At 33.8% G+C, this 19,966-nt stretch overlaps 2 protein-coding genes across 4 annotated transcripts in view; one reads left to right on the forward strand and one right to left on the reverse strand.

Moving 5' to 3' along the window:
• LOC113004787 overlaps positions 1 to 19,966 on the reverse strand; it is a 204,049-nt gene that overhangs the window by 156,188 nt on the left and 27,895 nt on the right. The gene's annotated exons all lie outside the window — the stretch shown is intronic.
• LOC105208141 (nesprin-1) overlaps positions 1 to 19,966 on the forward strand; it is a 135,614-nt gene that overhangs the window by 105,903 nt on the left and 9,745 nt on the right. Inside the window, 4 exon segments of the mRNA XM_039449107.1 lie at positions 7,603 to 7,905; positions 14,844 to 15,101; positions 16,161 to 18,896; positions 19,608 to 19,792. Coding sequence (XP_039305041.1) covers positions 7,603 to 7,905; positions 14,844 to 15,101; positions 16,161 to 18,896; positions 19,608 to 19,792 — 3,482 coding nt within the window.

The following is a 19,966-nucleotide window of genomic DNA, read 5'->3' on the forward strand; positions in this document are numbered from 1 at the left end:
AGGCGTCGCGTTCCCGCTCTCGCGGCTTAGAGCCGCGTTATCGTAACGCTGGCTATCAGTGCCGCGAGACCCGTGGTCACGTTTACGTCGCCGCCGAGAATAGTCGATACATATCCGAGGCGAGTCCGTTGCGTCTCGACCCCGCGCTATCGCCCGGTCGCGGCCGCGAGATAAACGCGAGTCGATCGAATGAGGCCTCGCAGTCCTTTGCGAACCGGCGCGACTCTTCGACGCCGGAATTCCGCGACGAAGACGAAGCACAATAAATAGCTTCAAGGTAACGTCGCAGCCGCCCCGTACGCGGATAGCGAGTGCTTTCTTCAATGGTGCGGTCGCGTTTCCGCTCGGTATGACACGTGCCAAGCCCTCGCTCCGGGAGGAATTGCAGGGTGACTATTTGAAACGGAATTTTCGGAGCTTTTTGCATTTCAATGGAAAGCTATTGTGAGGCCAGAGAGTGACGTTATAAAGCACGGTTTTTCAGTGATGACTCAATGAATTTGTAATGACGTGATTAATTAAACATTGATAAAGTCGTTGAATTCACCTACATTTTTCTCTAGAACGAAGTCGGAAGTGGCGTGGCGGATAACACGATTCGCGTGCTTGATAGAGCGAACGATGAGGTTTTTTTTTTTAAACGCTTCATCGCCGCAAAACAAGCGCATTCATGCGTTATCTGCGAAAGGAAACCGGATGTACGTTCGAGACTGGCATAAACGCCGCTGTCGTTTTTGACGTTAGCGCGTCGCACGATCGCATCGATGACGGTACAAAGCAGCCAATTACGCCATGAAAAAATTTATACAAAAAAAACTTCGCTAAAGCAGATGTTTACTCTGAATTTTAATAAAAAGTTCTTTGAGAATTCCCGGATTTTTCAAGAATTTTATTCCAAATTTCAAGTTCAAGTATGATTAATTAACTTTTTAATGCAGCTTTGAAAACAAAAAAATAAATAAACAGAGCTACTTCGTGAATACGTTACAATAAAAAGTAACGTCTCAGCAAACGAAAATAAATTCAAATGAAATGAATGGAAAATTGCAATTTATTTTAATTTATCCGAGTTCGCGCTTTCGATTCCCGAAGTATTTTTTAATTTTAATAGATTGAAATAAGAATGCGCTGTTTATCATTTCAAATTCAAATGGATTAATATCTCCATTATATTATTTTTGGGTTCAAATGGATTGAAGTACGAAATGACCTATTTATTATTTTGAACTTGGATGAATTCATGTTTCCATTATATTATTTTTGATCTTGAATGTACTGAGATATAACATGAGTCATTCATTATTTTGTATTCGTGTGAATTCATGTTATCATTGTATTATTTTTGGATTTAAACGGATTTGAAAAATGTGAAGCGTAAATTCAAAAATATCGAAATAAATTTATTTCAATTTATTCTCGTTTACTGTAGTGTTATCGTTATTTAAAAGGTAACATTTGTTAATTTTTTGTTACTTTTTATAATGCTAAAAAAATAAGATATTAAATTTTAAAGTTATATTATTTGAAAATCGAAATTAAAACCTGAGACTCCGAACTGTATAGCAAGCTTTCTTTTATATTAAATTTATTTAATAATTTTTTTAATTCTTTATAAACTATCTTTATTTTTTAGTATACTTATCTTTATCAAAATTGCAATTCACAAACGTTCATTTTTCAATTTTTATTAATCGTTGTTTTTAGATATTAATGTCGATATTAACAATGTAAGAATTCTAATATTCACTGCCAATACTGAAAAAATCTGCAGTTTATACACATATGTGTATATTATATTTGTTCAGTATTAACAATAACGACAATAACTAACAAAATGCAATTTTAAATATAAAATACAAAATACTTTCAAATATTTACAACATAAATTATAAAAATAAATTAAATTTATAATTGCATTTATTTCATGTAAATATTGATTTAGAACATCGATTGTATTTGCGCACTAAAGAAATTTGCAAATATATTAAATAAGCACAAAGATAAAAGAAATTAAAATAACGATAAAAGTAACAGCCAAATTCGTTACCATTACTATAAAAAAGTTACACAACGTTATCATAACAAACAGAGAAAACTAGTAACGATAAAAAAAAAAAAAGATAAAAACAATAATAACGGTATTACTTTGCAGGATTGCAAAGTAACATGTTACAAGTAACATGTTACTTCGCAACCCTGGAAATAAATCTATTTTGTTGTATCTTTTAATATTTCTTAATCATACAATCATAAAGTAAAGCCACTTAAGTTTTAAATATTAAATTTAAAAAAGTATTAAAAATATTGTCTTTTATTGTCATTGATTTTTTTTAAACTTATAAGTCACACGTAAATACACGTAGATTTATATTGTATTTATTGTTAATCAAAATGCGAAATTATCAAGAAAAAATAACATAAAAAGCAATTTTGTCAAAAAGAGGAATAGAATTTAAATTTATAAGTAAAATTTTACAATATCTTTAATCTATCAAAAAGAAGTCTATAAAAATTCATGATTTTTGAGGATATAAAAGAAGTTTTCTGAAACATCCAGGTTTTCTCCACATTTCTTGGTAGTAAAGATCCTCGAAAGTATCTAAAAATTTAGCTGGACACAAATTCTAAAAGTTCTAAAAATAATTTCCGTTGGACCATGAAAATAATTATGAAGGACGTTGGAGCATGACGAGCAATGCTGCAAAAAGTTTGGACGTTCTAAACCAGCTTGAGCGACCTACATAATTATTGTGATGGTCTAACGAAATTATTTTCAAATTTGTATCTAGTTAAATTTCTTTATACTTCAGCAAAAAATCGTTCTTTTCGTCTTTAAAAAAAAATCACTTATTGCGCGCTGTATGTATATGTATATACATACATACATATATATATATATATATATATATATATATATAAATATATATAAATATATATAAATATATATAAATATATAAATATATAAATATATATATACATATATATATATATATATATATAGAAAAAAATTTATTAAAAAAACAATATAAAATATTGTTTATTTAATCAATTTGATATTTAATTTAATAAATTTAATAAAAACAACTAAAATATTTAGTCCGATACAATCAGTAAATCATTGTGTTGATTCAACAGTTACTTGGTCGTACCAAAAAAAGGTATATAGTTTATTCACGTTAACCATTTAAATTTTTTAATCAAGACTTAATTAAACCAACTCAATATTTTAGTTGCACGTATTAGACTAAATATTTTTAATTTTTCCATAACTTTTTTTCGTCAGTGTATATACAACTTTCCTTTTTTAGAATTATCATTTTGTACCGTTCTAACGGTAACGCACCGCTTAATCTCTTTGCGGTCGCGTGAACGGGTGCTTTTGTTTGGCCCTTTGCAACGCGAACAATCATCCTTGTTACGGACACGTGAACCAATCAATGGGTACGATACAATGAGAAAAAAGGTTGTTAATTTAGCTAAATTTTTCAACTTGATTAAATTGCTTTAGCCCAAGTATTTATATTAATTTAATCAATCATACTTATACATACTTAATTATTCAACTAAAGAAATTTCTATCACGTTCAAAATTTTATTCAAGTCAACAATTTTTCTTCTTAGTGCATGCAGCTCCAGTGAAAAAGTTCGGTATAAGTTTTCCGTTAACCGGCGTTCAAGATCGTAATTAATATTTCTTTCCGAGGGCGGTCGATTACTCTCCGCGAATGCATACGAGAAAACGATTTCGTAAGGATTTATATCCGCCGGATCATCGTGTCTTCTTTCTTCGCACTCGAGACCGTTGGTGATGCGTCGCGACGAGACATATAAAGCAAGCCTGTGCACACCGTTATTCATAGATGCGTATTAAATCAGCATATATTATGCCAGGCGTGAAGTCGTTACAAGCAACAGGTCGTCTGTAACGAGATAGCGTACGTAAAGTAAAGAACGCAAAGTAGCTCGCGATCTCCCGTTCGCATGCGGTTGATCGAGATATACATACATATAAACATGATTACGTAAAATATAAGTTATTATCATTTCATCGCGTATGACATGAAATTACACATCTGTCACGATGTGTTTACGTGAAATTACACGATTGGACGTAGCATAAACGTCATAATATAAGCACGATAGAAAATATCGCAGTGAGCGTTTTTATAGAGAAATCTTACGCGATTCTTCGAGCGAAGGATAAATCAATATTGGAACGATGTACGTACGATGCAACGAGGCGCATCGCACGAAATTAACAATAATAGCGTTTAACTGCAAAGAATGAGAGGCATTTCTCAACTCTATAAAATTCAATCGATTTCAATCGACTAATGATGTCATTCATCAACGCGTCAAATACCAATTTTTTTTTTTACAAGATTCATGTGCGGTCTTTACAATATCTACACCGAAGAAAATTGTATTCTCAATTCCAGAATCTCCTTATTTTTATAGTAGTCTCTTCTAAAATTGGCATCAAAAGGATTTTCCTAGCTTCAAAAGAAATTCTTCCGAAGGATAGATTAATAGAAGATATTCTTAATTTTTATAAGTATTTATAAGTAAAATGACATTTTTTTATAGAATTTATTCTGAGATAGATTTTCCATAAATATGAAAAGAAAAATGTAATTTTTAAAAATACTGAATCTTCTTAAAACGCGCACCGTTTTCATCGATCTCTTACGAAGATTAAATATAAAAATAAATTAATAAAAACTGTGAATGCTGATCTTTAAAACATAATGTTGTTTGAGACTATTAAATTAGTTTTTTGAACGACTTTTTTTATTGCCATCCATTATTTAAATATTACTATGTTCAAGGTTCTGAGCACTATTCAAACACACTACACTGCACTGGCTATATTAAATTATAACGATATAATTGTTACACTGAGAGAAAGAAATATTATTATAATTATTATAATTTAACTGTAATTTATAGTCATTTTCGATGCCAAATATATATATTTAGTTGTTTTAACCTTGCAAATTATAGTTTTTAATTAATATTAGAAGTTATGTAAATAGAAAACAAATGTTGAAAAAATATTCATGGTCATTATAAATGTGATTGCATTTACTACATAGAAATTTTATTTTTACCATCAATATTTTGATATTTTACTATATTAATATTTTTCTATATTAATATTTAAAATTATCGTAATTTGTAGTAAATTTTTTCATAGTTGGTAGAACTATAAATATAAAGTTATTATTACTAACATTATAACAGTAAATATTATAAAAATGGAACTTTTAACTATAATTATTTCATCATGCAGTTGTAGTCATTTTTTTCTCAGTGTACAGACACTAAATGAAACATGGTCTGCATAGAATGGCATTGCTCAGAAGTTCGTTAAGAAGAATATATTCTTACAAGGGAAGGCTATGAACTGTCCCTCAACAATTCAATAGAACTTAGCAAGTATGTACGTCCTAAGTATAATGAGATTACAGTATCGATACGTAAGTAGGTATGTATACAAGTATAGTAGGTACTATTAAATATGCAACGTCTCTATATTAGCGTGTAATCACTGCATGTAGTGTCATTTATATCCCCATTTTATTATAATACAGACAATTATATTATTTTTATAAGATTTTTGTAAATTTCTTTTAATAAAAAAATCTTTATTTAATCGTACTTTTTAAGCTTTTTAAAATTTTGAAGTGTAGAGAATAAATATGGGTAACATAAACGTATGTGGAAATAATAAAACAATATAAAACACCTTTATTTATTTAAATATTAAAAAAATAATTCTCAAGAAATAAAAACTTAAAAACGAAATTTACACAAATCCCAAATAGTATAATTACTATAATCTCATTTATCTGGAAAATAATTTATAACAGATAAATATATTATCTGTTTCTAAAAGCGGATACTATTATATTCTGGAGGAGACACTCTACATACTTGCCAAGTTTCATTGAAATTGGTGAAGGACAGTTCATAGCCTTCCCCCGTTAGCTTCAAAGAATGTTCTAGAAAAGAAGAATGTTCTCACAATCTTCTTATTTCGAGAATACAACTTTTTCGGCGAAGAATCGTGACACGGCAACAGACGTATCATCGTGCATGGACGATGCGTACCTGAAAATTCGCGTAATGCAATAAGTATAGCGCGTGCATACTGCATATCAACGACGATGATTGGCGCTCGCTAATCCACTTTAGAAATAATTACAAAACATGGCATGAACGATTGTAGCGTTATATAATGCGGTATGTAAACTGTGGCACGTGAAGAAGCGTGCGTTCACGTTGTGGCCACCCAAGCATATATTTACAATTTCCTCTTTTAGTATGTACTGTCTATCGATTTATCTTCGAGACCCGGCAGAATTTCAGAACGTCAGAATGTTTCTTCTTTAATCTCGACTGCTAATTAATATTAATCCAGTTTGACTTGCAGTGTGCAAAGGCAAATAAAACACGATAAAATATTGATCGCAAATAGCACATGTCATTTATAATTAAACAACCCTTTTTTTAAAAATTTATAAAGTTTACCTTTTTCTTTTTCACTGGAGATTTTATTTTTAACTTAATAAAAATCAATATTCGATAAGTTAATGTACCTGGGCGTACTTTTTCTAAGAAAATTCCCGAGGTGAATGAACTCGAGTACACGACACAAAATTAGTTCAACCATGTTCTGACCGAATTCATGTAAGTCTCCAAATGTGTTAGTCTCGTGCCACGAATTTATTTATAGCGTGTTTTAAGCAAAATCGGCGCTTTCTTTGAATTGTCTGGCGCAAAGCCGCCTAGGCAAAGCGTGATTTTTAAAAGTGAAATGCATCAATGTCGAATGAAAGTAGACGCGAACCGTGAGGTTTCAATTTACGACCAAATAAGTCAAATTCTTCTCTTAATTGTTATATGTAGTGTATTCTTTAAAAGTAAAAAGAATTAATGATAAAATATTTTAATTGAATCTATTGCCTATATTGCCATTTTTTTTAGAGTAGAATTTTAAATGTCATTAATAATAATTAAAAAATATTAAGTACTTGGAAAAATTATTAAGTTAGTCAGAAAAATGAGTGCACTATTTTAATAAATAATTTTTTCTTTGCTGTAACCTTGACCACAAATATTATCTTATATTTTTTTTTGAAGATATTTTAACTGAAGGAATTTATATAGGTAGAAATCAAAATGTGAATTACTTTTCGTTTCAAAAACTTTTAATTTACGTATAATGCAGATTAATATAATCATACGTTTTTATATAAGGCCAAATAAAATTTTTTATGATTACGTATCCATTCCTTATATGGCCATATATAAAAATACAATTATTGATATGAACAAATAAAAAGTTTTTTTTTTATAGGAAATAATATAGGTGAAAAAGGCAAATAAAAAAAATATAGATATCTACTAAACTTATTTTTGGTCAAGATTAGATAATATATAAATATTCATAAAAATAAATATCTATATTGATTTTATTAATGATCTATTTTTATCCCGAAAATTACATTTAAAGCAACAACAATCGATTGATGCGATTTAATATTTGTAATATTCACGAATATTAAATATATTCCTATTTTTTTTTTCTTGTAACAGGGTCTAAACGGCGATTTGGGTGCTCGAGAAGTTCTCATTGGCGAATTACGTGCCGCTGCCGAGCCTCTGCGGGAGAGCTGCGCCGCAGAGGTCCGCGAGAGGGTCGACGCCGCAGTAAATGAGGCCGTACACGCTTGGGAAGATACAAGGGCCGAATTGGATGCCCTTTGCACCCGATATCAACACGCGTGCAGACTCTGGCAGCAATACAGAGACTCTAGCGCCGCGGTGAAGGCCTGGGTAGACACACAAATGAACAGTGTGGTGAATTTGCCACCAGAGGAAGCAGTCAAGCAAGTTAAGGTAGGTGACGTCATAAATCCTTTGCCGCCAGTATAAATTAAATGTGAAATCCTTACTTGAAAGTAGTCCGCTTTCGAAAATCTTGCTAATCTGCCGTCTCGCGAATACGGAAGGCGCGAGAGACGACGCGTTAATAGACGTTAACTAGCAAGCAAATAGATTTCCGGTAAATAATGATGAATGAACCTTCGCGAGGATTAGAAAGTTACATAAGTGGTCGATTTTTAAAAGAAAAATTTTAATATACGGGAATATTAGAAAAATTTCGGCCAAATTTTAAAATTGTAATTTTAAGACACTACGTCGTTTTCTGCTGCAGATAATTTGCATTTCTCGCAGTTCTTTGCATTTACATTAAGTGCTAATGCATTTTAATTTAATGTACATTTGAATATATTATATATGTAGACAGCATATGAAAAAATGTCTAGTATCTCATCGAATTTTTACGCATGTAAAGCAAAGTTAGTTAATGTAGAATCATTATGTGCCTAACATAATTACATACTGGATATTTTTTACTTTTTATTAAGTATAAACATAGTCATCGCGTTATGCGGAGAAAAGAAACTATGACAAACCTAACTTAACCTAAAAGTATAAATCTTTTCAATTTAACTTTTACTTTCTAATAACTTTGTAGATTTTTAAAAGAGTTTTTGAAAAGAGAATGTTTTTAAAAAACAATCGATACGATTTAGAAAATTGATTACTTCAAATTTAGCGTTTTCGACTGCAGTGGGTTTTAGCTCAGATTCGTCGCCATTTGCCGGAATCGTCCAATTAGAATAGACAATCGTCGAAAACGCTATAATAATAGAAATTCATCTGTTCTGAACAAAATATTAAACACATAATAAATGTCTAAAAGAAATATAACATAAACAATTTTTGGGCAGAGCTTTTTCTTGCCTTTCCTTTATTTTTTTAAATTATTAAGCTGACGCGATTTGTTCTGTCTCATAAACAAATGTCACAAATGTCGCATTTGTTAAAAGATATTAAATATTTTTACAATTCGTATTCTGTAATGTACGTATATCTATTAGAGTGAAGGATTGTTTTCTTTCGCGATAATGAGCAGGTCAAGAACACGGAGTAATCTAACATTTGTTTTTTCAACGGAGAAGCGCTTTCTCCATTATTCTTTCAGTATAAAATGTTGTACATATTATGTGACAAAAAATATTAAAGAGATTCTCTAGGTTCAAAAAGTGAAGCAGAGTTACATGACTTTTAATTCCTATATGTTTTTGGTATTTTTTAAATAATAAATAGTAAGTAAATAATAACCAAAATTTAAGGAATAAAAGCAATGATTTGTTACTTACAAATATTTTATTTGTAATATTGGAAATATGGGAAAAATAAGAAAATAATTATTTATAATTATAATTATTTATAATTATAATAATTTATAATAGTTATTTAAACGTAATAACAAGCATTGTTGCTACATTTTCACTATGATATCATATTTAAAAAAGTAGTATAATTTATGAACATTTCGTATTCTCATACAAATTACAATAAAATTTAATTTAATTTTAAAATGTTACTTAAACTTCATTTCTTCTTATAAATATAGTTTTCTAAAATTGTTAAAGGAATGCTGAACTCGTCTATATTACCGACAAAATGCAACTTTTTTACATGCTGTTTATTTCATTGGTTTTATAAAAACAAATCTTTTTTTTATAATTAAAGTATGTATTCGCATACTCGTCGACTATACCAAAAATGAAAAAAAAAAAATTAAAAAATTCAGATCTTTATCTACTCTGTCATCCTGTAACGAAATTTATATAAAAATTATATAATTTGTATTTTATACAAAATGGACTGCGAACATGAGGAAATAACGTAGAGTTCTTAGAATTAAGCGTAAACACTTAATGTAGAAAATTAGCGTGAAATAAGACTTCTGCACATGTGTGCGTGTGACATTGATGTAGCAGTATGTAGTGATATATGTTTCGTAAATCAATGTTTCGTAAATATATGTACTGCAAATCGGATGTACATAGGTCGCGTTCACAGACCACTTCAGCATCCACTTAAATTATAAAAAATTCTCTTTTTTATAAAACTTACAATTAATGCTATTTTAGAAAGCTATATTTTAAGTTCAAAGAAAACTATATGGTCAAAACATTAAAAGAAAATTAAAATATCTGTATATTAATCTTAATAATTAATTTCCCATATTTAATCAAATTCTTATAAAATTATGTGAAACGATAAAAAAAATATACACACGGAGAAAAAAATCGTATTAGCAACTACAAATCTGTGAACAAATAGCACTTTGACTATATATTATATTACAAAATTGTAATAAAAACAATTATATAAATTAAGAAAATACAGTAATATTCACCATTTGTGCTAAAATTGTTAGATAAACTATAGAAAAATAGTATTGCAAATGTAGGTGATAAAGAAATTAAACCGACTGAAATTCGAACTCGGATCTCCCGTTCACATTCCTAGCATTTAGGGCTCTGCTCTACTGTCATAGTTATTCCAGGCGTATATATAATCGGCTATACGTAAATTGAAAGGATGTAATTGTCACCGCTTATTTAATAAAGTCTATATAACTATGTAGATATAGTTAAAGTGCTATTTCGTAGATTATTATAATAGTTATACAAATATTATTATCGTGATACAAACTATTTTACAGTTATTGCAACTCAAGTTTTAGGTAATTCATTAAATTATGTACATTAAATAAAACTTGTATAGTTATTTTATAATTGCCACTACTATAAATTTTTCTAAATTATTTTAAAGTAACTGCAACTGAACTTTTAGTTGCAGTAACTATAAAATAGCTTATTAACTATATGTATTAATTCTATTATATGCATAAAACTTGTATAGTTATCTCTTTTATAGTTGTCACTACTATGAATTTTTCTTTACTATTTTACAGTACCTGCAACTAAAGTTTTAATTGCAATAATTATCAAATATTTTATTAAACTACGTACATTAATTCTAAATTTAAAATTTGTATAGTTGTCACTTTTATAGTTGCTACTACCATGAATTTTTCTGTGAATGTACTCCCTCCTATGCGGAGAGGAGGTGATCGATACACAATATATCAGAATGAAAATAATTTTCCTCTGGCCGCAATAACGAGCGATTCAGGGACATGCAACAGACGCGCTTTCATCCCTTGAATGAAGAAGCGCATGATGTCATCGTCCCCCACTGCGCGCGCGCACACTACTACTGACTGAGAATATCATATCGCAGCATACAAGAAAGGGACGAATAAGAGTAAAAGTCGACTCATTATCATCGTCACCCCTCGCTCACGCGCGCACTCGTGCAGGCGTGCCGGCTGGCAGGGGTAGATCGTCGAGAGAATACGGGGCAAGAGGGCGAGCCGCACAGACGTGCGCATCGATCCCTCGGAGAGAGACTACGCCAGTCCGGTCCAGGGCGTTGCGGCGTTTACACAGCATCCGGCGTGCGCTTCTCGACGTAGCGTATCTTTTTCCAAGTGTACCGTTTATCTCGTAGCAAACGCGTACAAACGTCGTTATCGCGCACTCCTCCTTATCTTTCTGGGGGAATTTTTCCAACATTCACATCTGTCACGCGTGCAAAAGTGCGTGCGTGAGTGTGTGAATATATCCCGTGCACGATACGCAGGCATGTGTTCGCATAAATGTCTGCGTGCGTGAATGTGAAATGCGCAACGACGACTCGAACCATGTGCTTAGGCGACAGAAGTGGGTACAGTGCCGCACGTGTTCGTCTAGTTTTGGAGCGGAACTTTATGAGAACGCGTATTAAAAGGCAGAAAGCATGAGCGACGATCTGAAGTGAAGACATGTGCACGCCGGAAGAAATAAAGGTAAAACGACGTTACAAATAAATGGAAAAATCGAATGGAATTTATGAAAAGCTGGCACCGCTCGTTATACACTGGAAATTCCTGCCGATTATAACAACGCGACAGAAATAACTTTAACGCCGCAAAAATAACATGCGTGCCTCTTTCAAGATCATATTTTTATTTATTATAAGAAGAAACTTGCCGAAAGAAATGATGAGATTTAATCGGATTACATTTGAGTGCCAACTTCTTCTTTAAGAATAAAGAATAAATTAATTGAGTCACGAAATAAAATTTCTTTAAAAATATAATTGTTAAAACACACGTATTATGTGAAATTTCATATCATTTTGAGATTGTTACAAACAACAGAAAAATTGCCATTTAAATATGTTGCACTGAAAGCTGAACAAATGGAATAAAAGAATACCTGTCATTTGTGTACTTTGAGATAAAAGAGTATAACCATTCAGCCTACCGAAAAGCAGTATGTGTGTTTTCTAAAAGCGAATATTGGCCTGTGCGAATATGCGAAGGTCTTGCTCCGGCTGAAATGTATGCGTGTCGCAAAAATACATACATCCATTTGTCGAGTCATCGTTAAAAGAGCTCGATGAAAAAAATAACTTCTTTTATTTCCACATGAGCACTTCGTGAACAACGTTGCGATCTTACGTGAATATGAGAAGAAAAAGATACATCAGCTCATCGTTCGATGTATCTTTCTTAATAACGTACGTACAATAGAGCTAAATAATGTACTACAGAGAGACATTGAGAAATGAAGATTAAATCAATACGTTCATTGTGTGAACGTGACTACAACTATTCAGACCTCTTCGAATAATTACGGGTTCGAGTATTTTGTTGTCAGGATCAGTGTTCGACAAATTGAATCAACTTATCGATTAACAATTACGACTAAAAATTTTGCTCTTGATTATAATAAACAATTAAATTTGTTTCATTGCCTTGAAATAAAGCTTAAGCATAAATTAATCAAACTTTTAATTAATAAACTGAATTGTATAAAATAAATTGTGATATATAATTTCGATTAATTTAATCAATTAAAAAAAAATGATTAGCTACTGTTGAATAAGAAAATTAATTGTTAGTTTTAATTACATGCTTTGATCAAATAAATCTCTTGTTTTATTTGTCAGTTAATATCGATATAAATATTTTTTCGATATGACAAACACATTGTTTTTTAAGTTTGTAAAAATTCATAAAAAAATTGTAAATTTAATTTGTAAAACATGATTAAAAATTAACAATTAATGATTATTAGTTTTTTAATCAACGGTATTCAATTTATTTCAATAATCGATTAAATCAATTGTGATTATATATCATAAATTTTTAATTGATTACTTTAAATAACCAAAAATTTAATCATACAAATTATTTGACAATTCATTTTAAAATAATTATACAAAATTACTTGATAATTAATTTCATTAATTTATTACATTAATCATGAATATATGTATATATATTTTAAATTTAGTTGATTACTTTAGTTAATAAATTAATCGGTTAAAGCTTAATAATGGTCAGAATACAGCCGCAATAGATATATCGATCCCTTCTATGATTATGGACGCAATAATTAACAAATTTTAATGAAAACGCGACGGAAATGTATTATTAAAAAGAAAAAACTGAATTGTGAGAAATGTGAAAAATATCAAAAATATTTTTTTATTTCGATCTTAGATAATTATTTTTTTATATAGCAATAAAATACATTTCTCAACGACTATATGATAATGGGAATTCCGGAAGAAGGTATGCGGCATAGCATTTTTATAGTAAACTTGGTTCCCACATAGAAGGGGTAATAGATACACATTGCATGTCTATAAATATCAATAGAGAGGAATAAACACGTGCTCTTCGTAGGCGACTCTAGATCCATTCTAAATCGCTTGACTTCATCTTGAACAAGCGAAACGATTTTAATGTTTTTTAATATAAGTTTGCGCTACCGACATGACGTAATAAAAATACGTAATAAAAAAAGTACAATATAAAATTAAGAAATAATATAAATCATAGAAATATAATATGAAATAATAAGAATGATATAAAATTTACATTTGGTATATTAGTTGCGAAGGATTTAAAATTCTCCATCTTAAAAAATTAAATGAGAGTCACGTGACTTTTCATTCATATACAGTAAGCGTAAAAAGTATTCAAATATAGAAAATATTTTTTAAAACTTTATCTTTAAAAACTAAACATTAATTTACTAATAGCAATTTATTAATAAAGTAAAATACAAGTAAATAAATAAATATATACACACACACATTATATTCATTATTAATAAATTGCTAATTAATATTTTTTTTCTAAGAATAAGGTTTTATAAAATATTCTCTGTACAAATACTTTTTACGTTCGTTGCATATCTTTTAATAAAGGACTTTTTGGAAATTACAGCTTAAGAATAATAAAAATAAATAATGAAAAACGATTTAAATAATAAAAATGATTATTTATTATTTAAAATTACTTTTATAACGTTAATTTTTAGATAAAATTGAATAAGAATTGTATATAATAATAATTTAAATGTAGTAACAAATGAACATTTTCACCAATGTCAATGTTTAAAGAAAATTGTATAATTCATGAACATTTATATTCTTACAAGAAAATAATACGGTGAAACTTTATTTGTTTAATTTCAAAATGTTCTTTAAATTTCATTCTTTCTTATAAATATAATTTTTCAAAATTCATAATTTTATTTGCGATGAAAACTCTGCTTCAGAATAAGATACAATGCTATTGTAGAAAATGATTAAAAAAAAGAAAAAACTATACGACCATTTTTTCAAAAAAATTTGAAAAAATTCAGAAAGGCTTATTAAACTTATCATAAACTTATTCTCAAAATTTGATCAATTTCCTATATTAAAAGATTATATATACGTGAATAGATTGCAGAATCTCTTTAATAGATTCGAAATGGAAGAACATAACGAAAGGGCTTTCGCGTTGAAAAACTTGACTAGAACGCAGACGCGTGCGTTAAAGCTTGGATATTTTAAACTTGTTTTAGGTTTGCGAGGAGACACTGGCGGAGCACAAAGAAAGACTGGCGGAATTGCGCGGTCTGGTGGCACAGATCGCATCGGACGTAGGGTTGGACGCCGGTGGACCGCTGCACTGCGAAGTTGAAGCGCTAGGTCAACGACTCGAAGATGTTCGAGAAACCTTGTCGACCCTCGCGGACACGGTGGATGCTCGTGTCCTCAACCAGGAACTCGCCCGTGGTGATCTATGCCAGACGAAAAATTTCCTGGATTCGGTCCAACAGGTACATACTTCCGTTCACGCTGCATCTCTGCTTCTACTTAACTACATGTCAGTCAAGTGTCTGTCATTCGTTCTAACGCGAGGTATGGGGGGAGGGGGAGGGGGCGTTACGAGTGTCAAGACTTCCATAAAAAAGATAAAAAGAAAAAAGAGTAGACTTAAAAAACTCTTTTCTTTATCTCGGAAAAATAATTTTGCTAAGTCATAACGAATGCAAGATGCTTCAGTTTTTCAGTTTTACGTCGAACTGCAGAGTCACAAGCGTGTACGTGACGATAGTTGCAAATATTTTTCTCGGAGTGTGTGTATCCGTCCGCTCCGGTTAATCCTGGCACGTACATGCGGGGAAACGGATTCAGGACCTTGAAGAACGAGACCTTCCTCGAATTTCTCACAGTTAAAACATTTTTCAAGGATCGATGTACACGTTCCCCTGCGCTCGGAAGGTGATAGTTAGGCCCGCGGCGTTAGGTCGCTTCAGTCTGACGTACTACGCGTCCATCAGTTCTCGAGCGGCGCACCATTGGTGCTTGGCACAACCTCGATCATCGCTTCGCACGCGCGTTTATATTTTAATCGCGGTAGTTCCGAAACAATTTGTTATGTCAAGGCCGAAGGGCTTAACCCGTGGTGGCAATTACATCAGTCACGAAATCCGCAACAGCTGAATGGCTGCAACGCCCGTGCATACAGCGGCCGAAACTTTCGAACTTGAGACCGCGCCGCGCCGAGTTCCGTTTCCCCGACGGAATTTACAGCGCGCATCGTCAACGTCGATCGACAGATAAAGGCGATTCGATACGATCCTACTTGCCTAGAAAGGATATAACTACATCGCTACGTCGTTGTTGAATCACGTTTCCTTCGAAGCTCAGTTAAGAACGATACTTAACCAAGCGCATCGATCGAGGCGATTACCGGCGAGAATTCGCGGAGGCATTCACGCGCGTCACAAATTAACTCGTAAATTTTTTTATTATCCCCATCCATATTTTTTTTTTTTAAGAACCCGTCGAGCAATCGATCGAATAATCAGAAGGATTTCTCGTCAATTTTTCAGAGTTTGACGGCGGTGGGTCAAGGCGAGTCTAACGAACAGCTGACGGTGTTGCGAAACCACTTACTCGCGTTAACGCGAACCGAACCGCAGCTTCAATCTATCAAGGATCGCGCGTTGGACGTTTCCGTGCAGGAGCCATCGATAGTCGAGGTGGTCCAGCTATGGCAGCGCGTGTTCCAAGAGACCTTCCAGCAGTACCACCGCCTGTCGACACGACTGATCCGCTCGCAAGATGTGATTGCCGCGCTGAAGCTCTGGGAGGAATATCTGACGCATGTGCAAGATTTTCTGTCGAGCGGTATGCCAGGCGATTACAACGGTCTGTCGGAGCACCGGAATCTTTGCGAGGTTCATCGGAAGCTTTTGCCCGAGCAGCAGAATCTCATACTGACGGTGCGACAGGGGGAGGATCGTGATCGATCGGTCGCCGAGCAGTTTAACGCCTTGACGAATCTTCACAATGAGACATTGGCGAGAATATTGGAGCGGCATGCGGCAGTGCGCGACAGGATATCGGCCTGGGACAAATACAGATTGGATCAAGGGAAATTGTTGACGTGGTTGAAGGAGGTCGAGAGAGAACGGCAGCGCATGCACTTGCAATTCATCCATCTGAGACGGCTCGACAAGATTCTGCAGAGAATTCAGACGCTGTTGGACAAGATGCCGGTTGGCGAGGCTCAAATAGAGTCCCTTCAGGAGCAGCAGGAGTATCTGCTGACTAATTGCGACGAGGCGCTGGCCGTCTCGATACGCATGGAACACGCCGCGAATGTACAACGGATCGCGAATATGCGAGCCGGCCTGGAAACCTGGAGGGACTTTGTTCAGCGAGTGCAGAAGTTGCACGAGGAGCACGTCGAGCAGTCTCAAGTGATTGTCACGACCTTCCAGGAAATCAGCCAGACATTGAGCGCGGCCTTCCACGCAGGACCAACGAGTCTATCCAAAACGAAGGAGCAACTCGACTCACTCGAACACCTGAGAACTCGTCTAGCTGACGCGCAACGCAATTTGGAGTCCCTTGGCGTCGTTACGGAACAATTGCGAGAGTGCCTGAGCCCGAGCGACATGAAGACATTGAATCAACAAGATGCGCTTCTGTCGCAACAACACGGCGATCTTGAGTATCAATTGGCCTTATTGACATACAGACTCGGTGAACGCTGTGCTCTTCATGGTCGATGGGAGAACAGGTTAAATAAATTATTGTTGTGGATGGAGGATGCGGCGAGCAGAACGCAGGACCGTGACACGATGGCACTGGACGAGCCTGAAGAGGCATTGAAGCGACTCGAGTGCGAGCTGCAGACCGAGATGAGCTTGAAACAGCGTGAACTCGAGTGGTTACAAAACACTGGGCACGAGCTGATAGAAGTCGCCGAGGAGACGGAAAAAGCAAAGCTCAAGCGGTCTTTGGACGAAGTCAACGAGAAGTGGAGTCGCCTAATGGCCGGCGGTAAAGCGAGAGCTAACAAACTAGTCGATCTAATTCAAACTATGAACTCGTTGATGAAGAGGATAGTCGATTTACGGACCTGGCTGACCGGCATCGAGAGTCAATTATCCGAGGTTATCGTTATCGAGAAACTCACGCAGAAGAGCATCGATAAAAAGCTCGAGGATCACGATCATCTTAAGACCACCATTGAGATCGAGAGCGGCAATATCGGTGAGGTGCTAAATTTATGTGAAATTTTGTTAAACGACTGTGACACGTGGAAGGCCTCTTTTAATACGGACGCGATAAAAAACGGTATGGAAAATATAGAGAAACGATGGAAAGCCGTGTGCATTAAATCGACTGAGCGCAAGCGAAAAATTATGATGATTTGGAAGCTGCTGCAGGAATTGGACAAAACCAGAAGCGAGCACGAACCGTGGCTAGTCAGGACGGAGAAATCTCTATTGGAGTTGGAGAACGATCTTACAGAGGTTTCGAAAGAGGAATCGGAAAGGATAATCGAGAGAGCTAAATCGATTGCCAAAGATATCGAGGCGCATCAGAAAGCTTTGAAAATTCTTGAACAAATATTTGGGCGTCTGGCCAAGTCTGGATTGGATCCCGATAACTTTAGGACGCTCACGGCTGAGACGCGAACAATCATCGACAGGTGGTTGGCTCTCGAGACCAGAATCAATGCTATCATCTCGAGCATTCAACGGGAACAGAAGACCTATCGCGAGTTCGTGTCCACACACGGTGTTGCGGTAATGGGTTTAACGCAGGTGGACGTCCGCCTGACGCAAATGCAGCACCTCGCCACGCCTGAGCAGAGATCGTCATTGCGACGAAGACGGCAACAGCTGTGCGAGCTCGAGGAAGAGCTCGACACTCAAAACGTTACACTGCGCAAGGCAGACGAGCTGGCGTTGCGAGTCATGCAGGAGAGCAATCCAGACGACGTGGCCGCGATTCAAGAATTGGTGGACGAATATCAACTCTTGTGGAGGGACATCAAGGCGCGAGTGACCGCGCTGAAAGCGGAATTGGAGACGCAAGAAAGATCGGAGGTCGACGAGGCGGTGCAGGTGGAGACTTTGAAATTTGAGCAGGACACCGCGGTTCAAGTAGACACCCTACCGAGACTCGTCAGGATGACCTCTTGTGACGCATATTTGATGGAATTGGAAGCTGCCCTCAACGAATGTAATAATGCCCTGAATGCACTGGAAGCGACGGTAACACCTGATCCCGTTTCCGGTCCAGGACTCAACGCGGCTGCTAAGATTATCGTAAGATTTTCGCCAATTTTATCTGCCACATTTTGTTCGTAAGATAAATGTCTCAGTAACATGTAACAACGCAAAGCCAAAAATTTTGTAAGAATTCATAATAAAAAACAATTTAATTATATGTATAATTTTTCAAAATAAAGCGTGAAATATAACACGTTGTTATTAATAAAGATACAAGAAAATTTTTAATTATTTTGGAAATAATAAGAACTTATAAAGCATCTAAATGAACCAAATTAACGCTTGATTTTAAATGTTTTAAATACTTGTCCTTAACGTATTGTTTAAATATAATTATGTAACGCATAGTTTTAATCTCAGTTTAAGAGATAAAGTTTAATTACATAATGAATTGTTTAAATAAACACAAAAAAATATCTTGATATATAAATATTTCTTTAAAATTCTTAAGAATATTATCAAAATATAAACTCTAATCTGGTTGTGTAATAAATTGATTTTTGTAACGTAATATTTAAAGTAACCTTGTAAAATTTAAAGTATTTAAAGATTACAATTAAATTTTAATATTAATATTTAGTGGAATAATTATCTTATGTACAAATCTATTAAAATTGAGTTTACCTGTACACCTATATATATTCGTGCTTTTATCGTGTAAAGATTTATAAAGAAAAGAAATGATTGAAGAGCGAATGGAAAGTATGTTTTTCGCAACTTCATTAAAGTTTTATGGAAATATTACAGGCTAAACTAATCGGAAGTTGCCAGTCCTCAATAGAACTGGTACGCCACCTTCATAATCTGCTCATGGAAGACGGCAAATTGAGTTTGGGAGCTGCTAAAAGTAGCGAGGTAACAACACTAATAGCTCGATACGACACACTCATTGCACTAGCAAGAGCACGTGAACAGCAAATCAGAGAGCTCAGGTAAAGTTTCTTTCACGCTCACTTCAGCGTTTAAGTATCTATTGCGTTTCAAATTTTCTAATAAGCGAAATCTCAATAACAACTTTTCCAAATTAACACTTGTCACGTGAGCGCAAATTAAGCTTTTTGTACCAAAGAGTTTATATGACACTATTTAAAAACATTATTTAAATA

This window comes from Solenopsis invicta, chromosome 5, assembly GCF_016802725.1.
Source record: "Solenopsis invicta isolate M01_SB chromosome 5, UNIL_Sinv_3.0, whole genome shotgun sequence".
NCBI classification, from domain to species: Eukaryota; Metazoa; Arthropoda; class Insecta; order Hymenoptera; family Formicidae; genus Solenopsis; species Solenopsis invicta.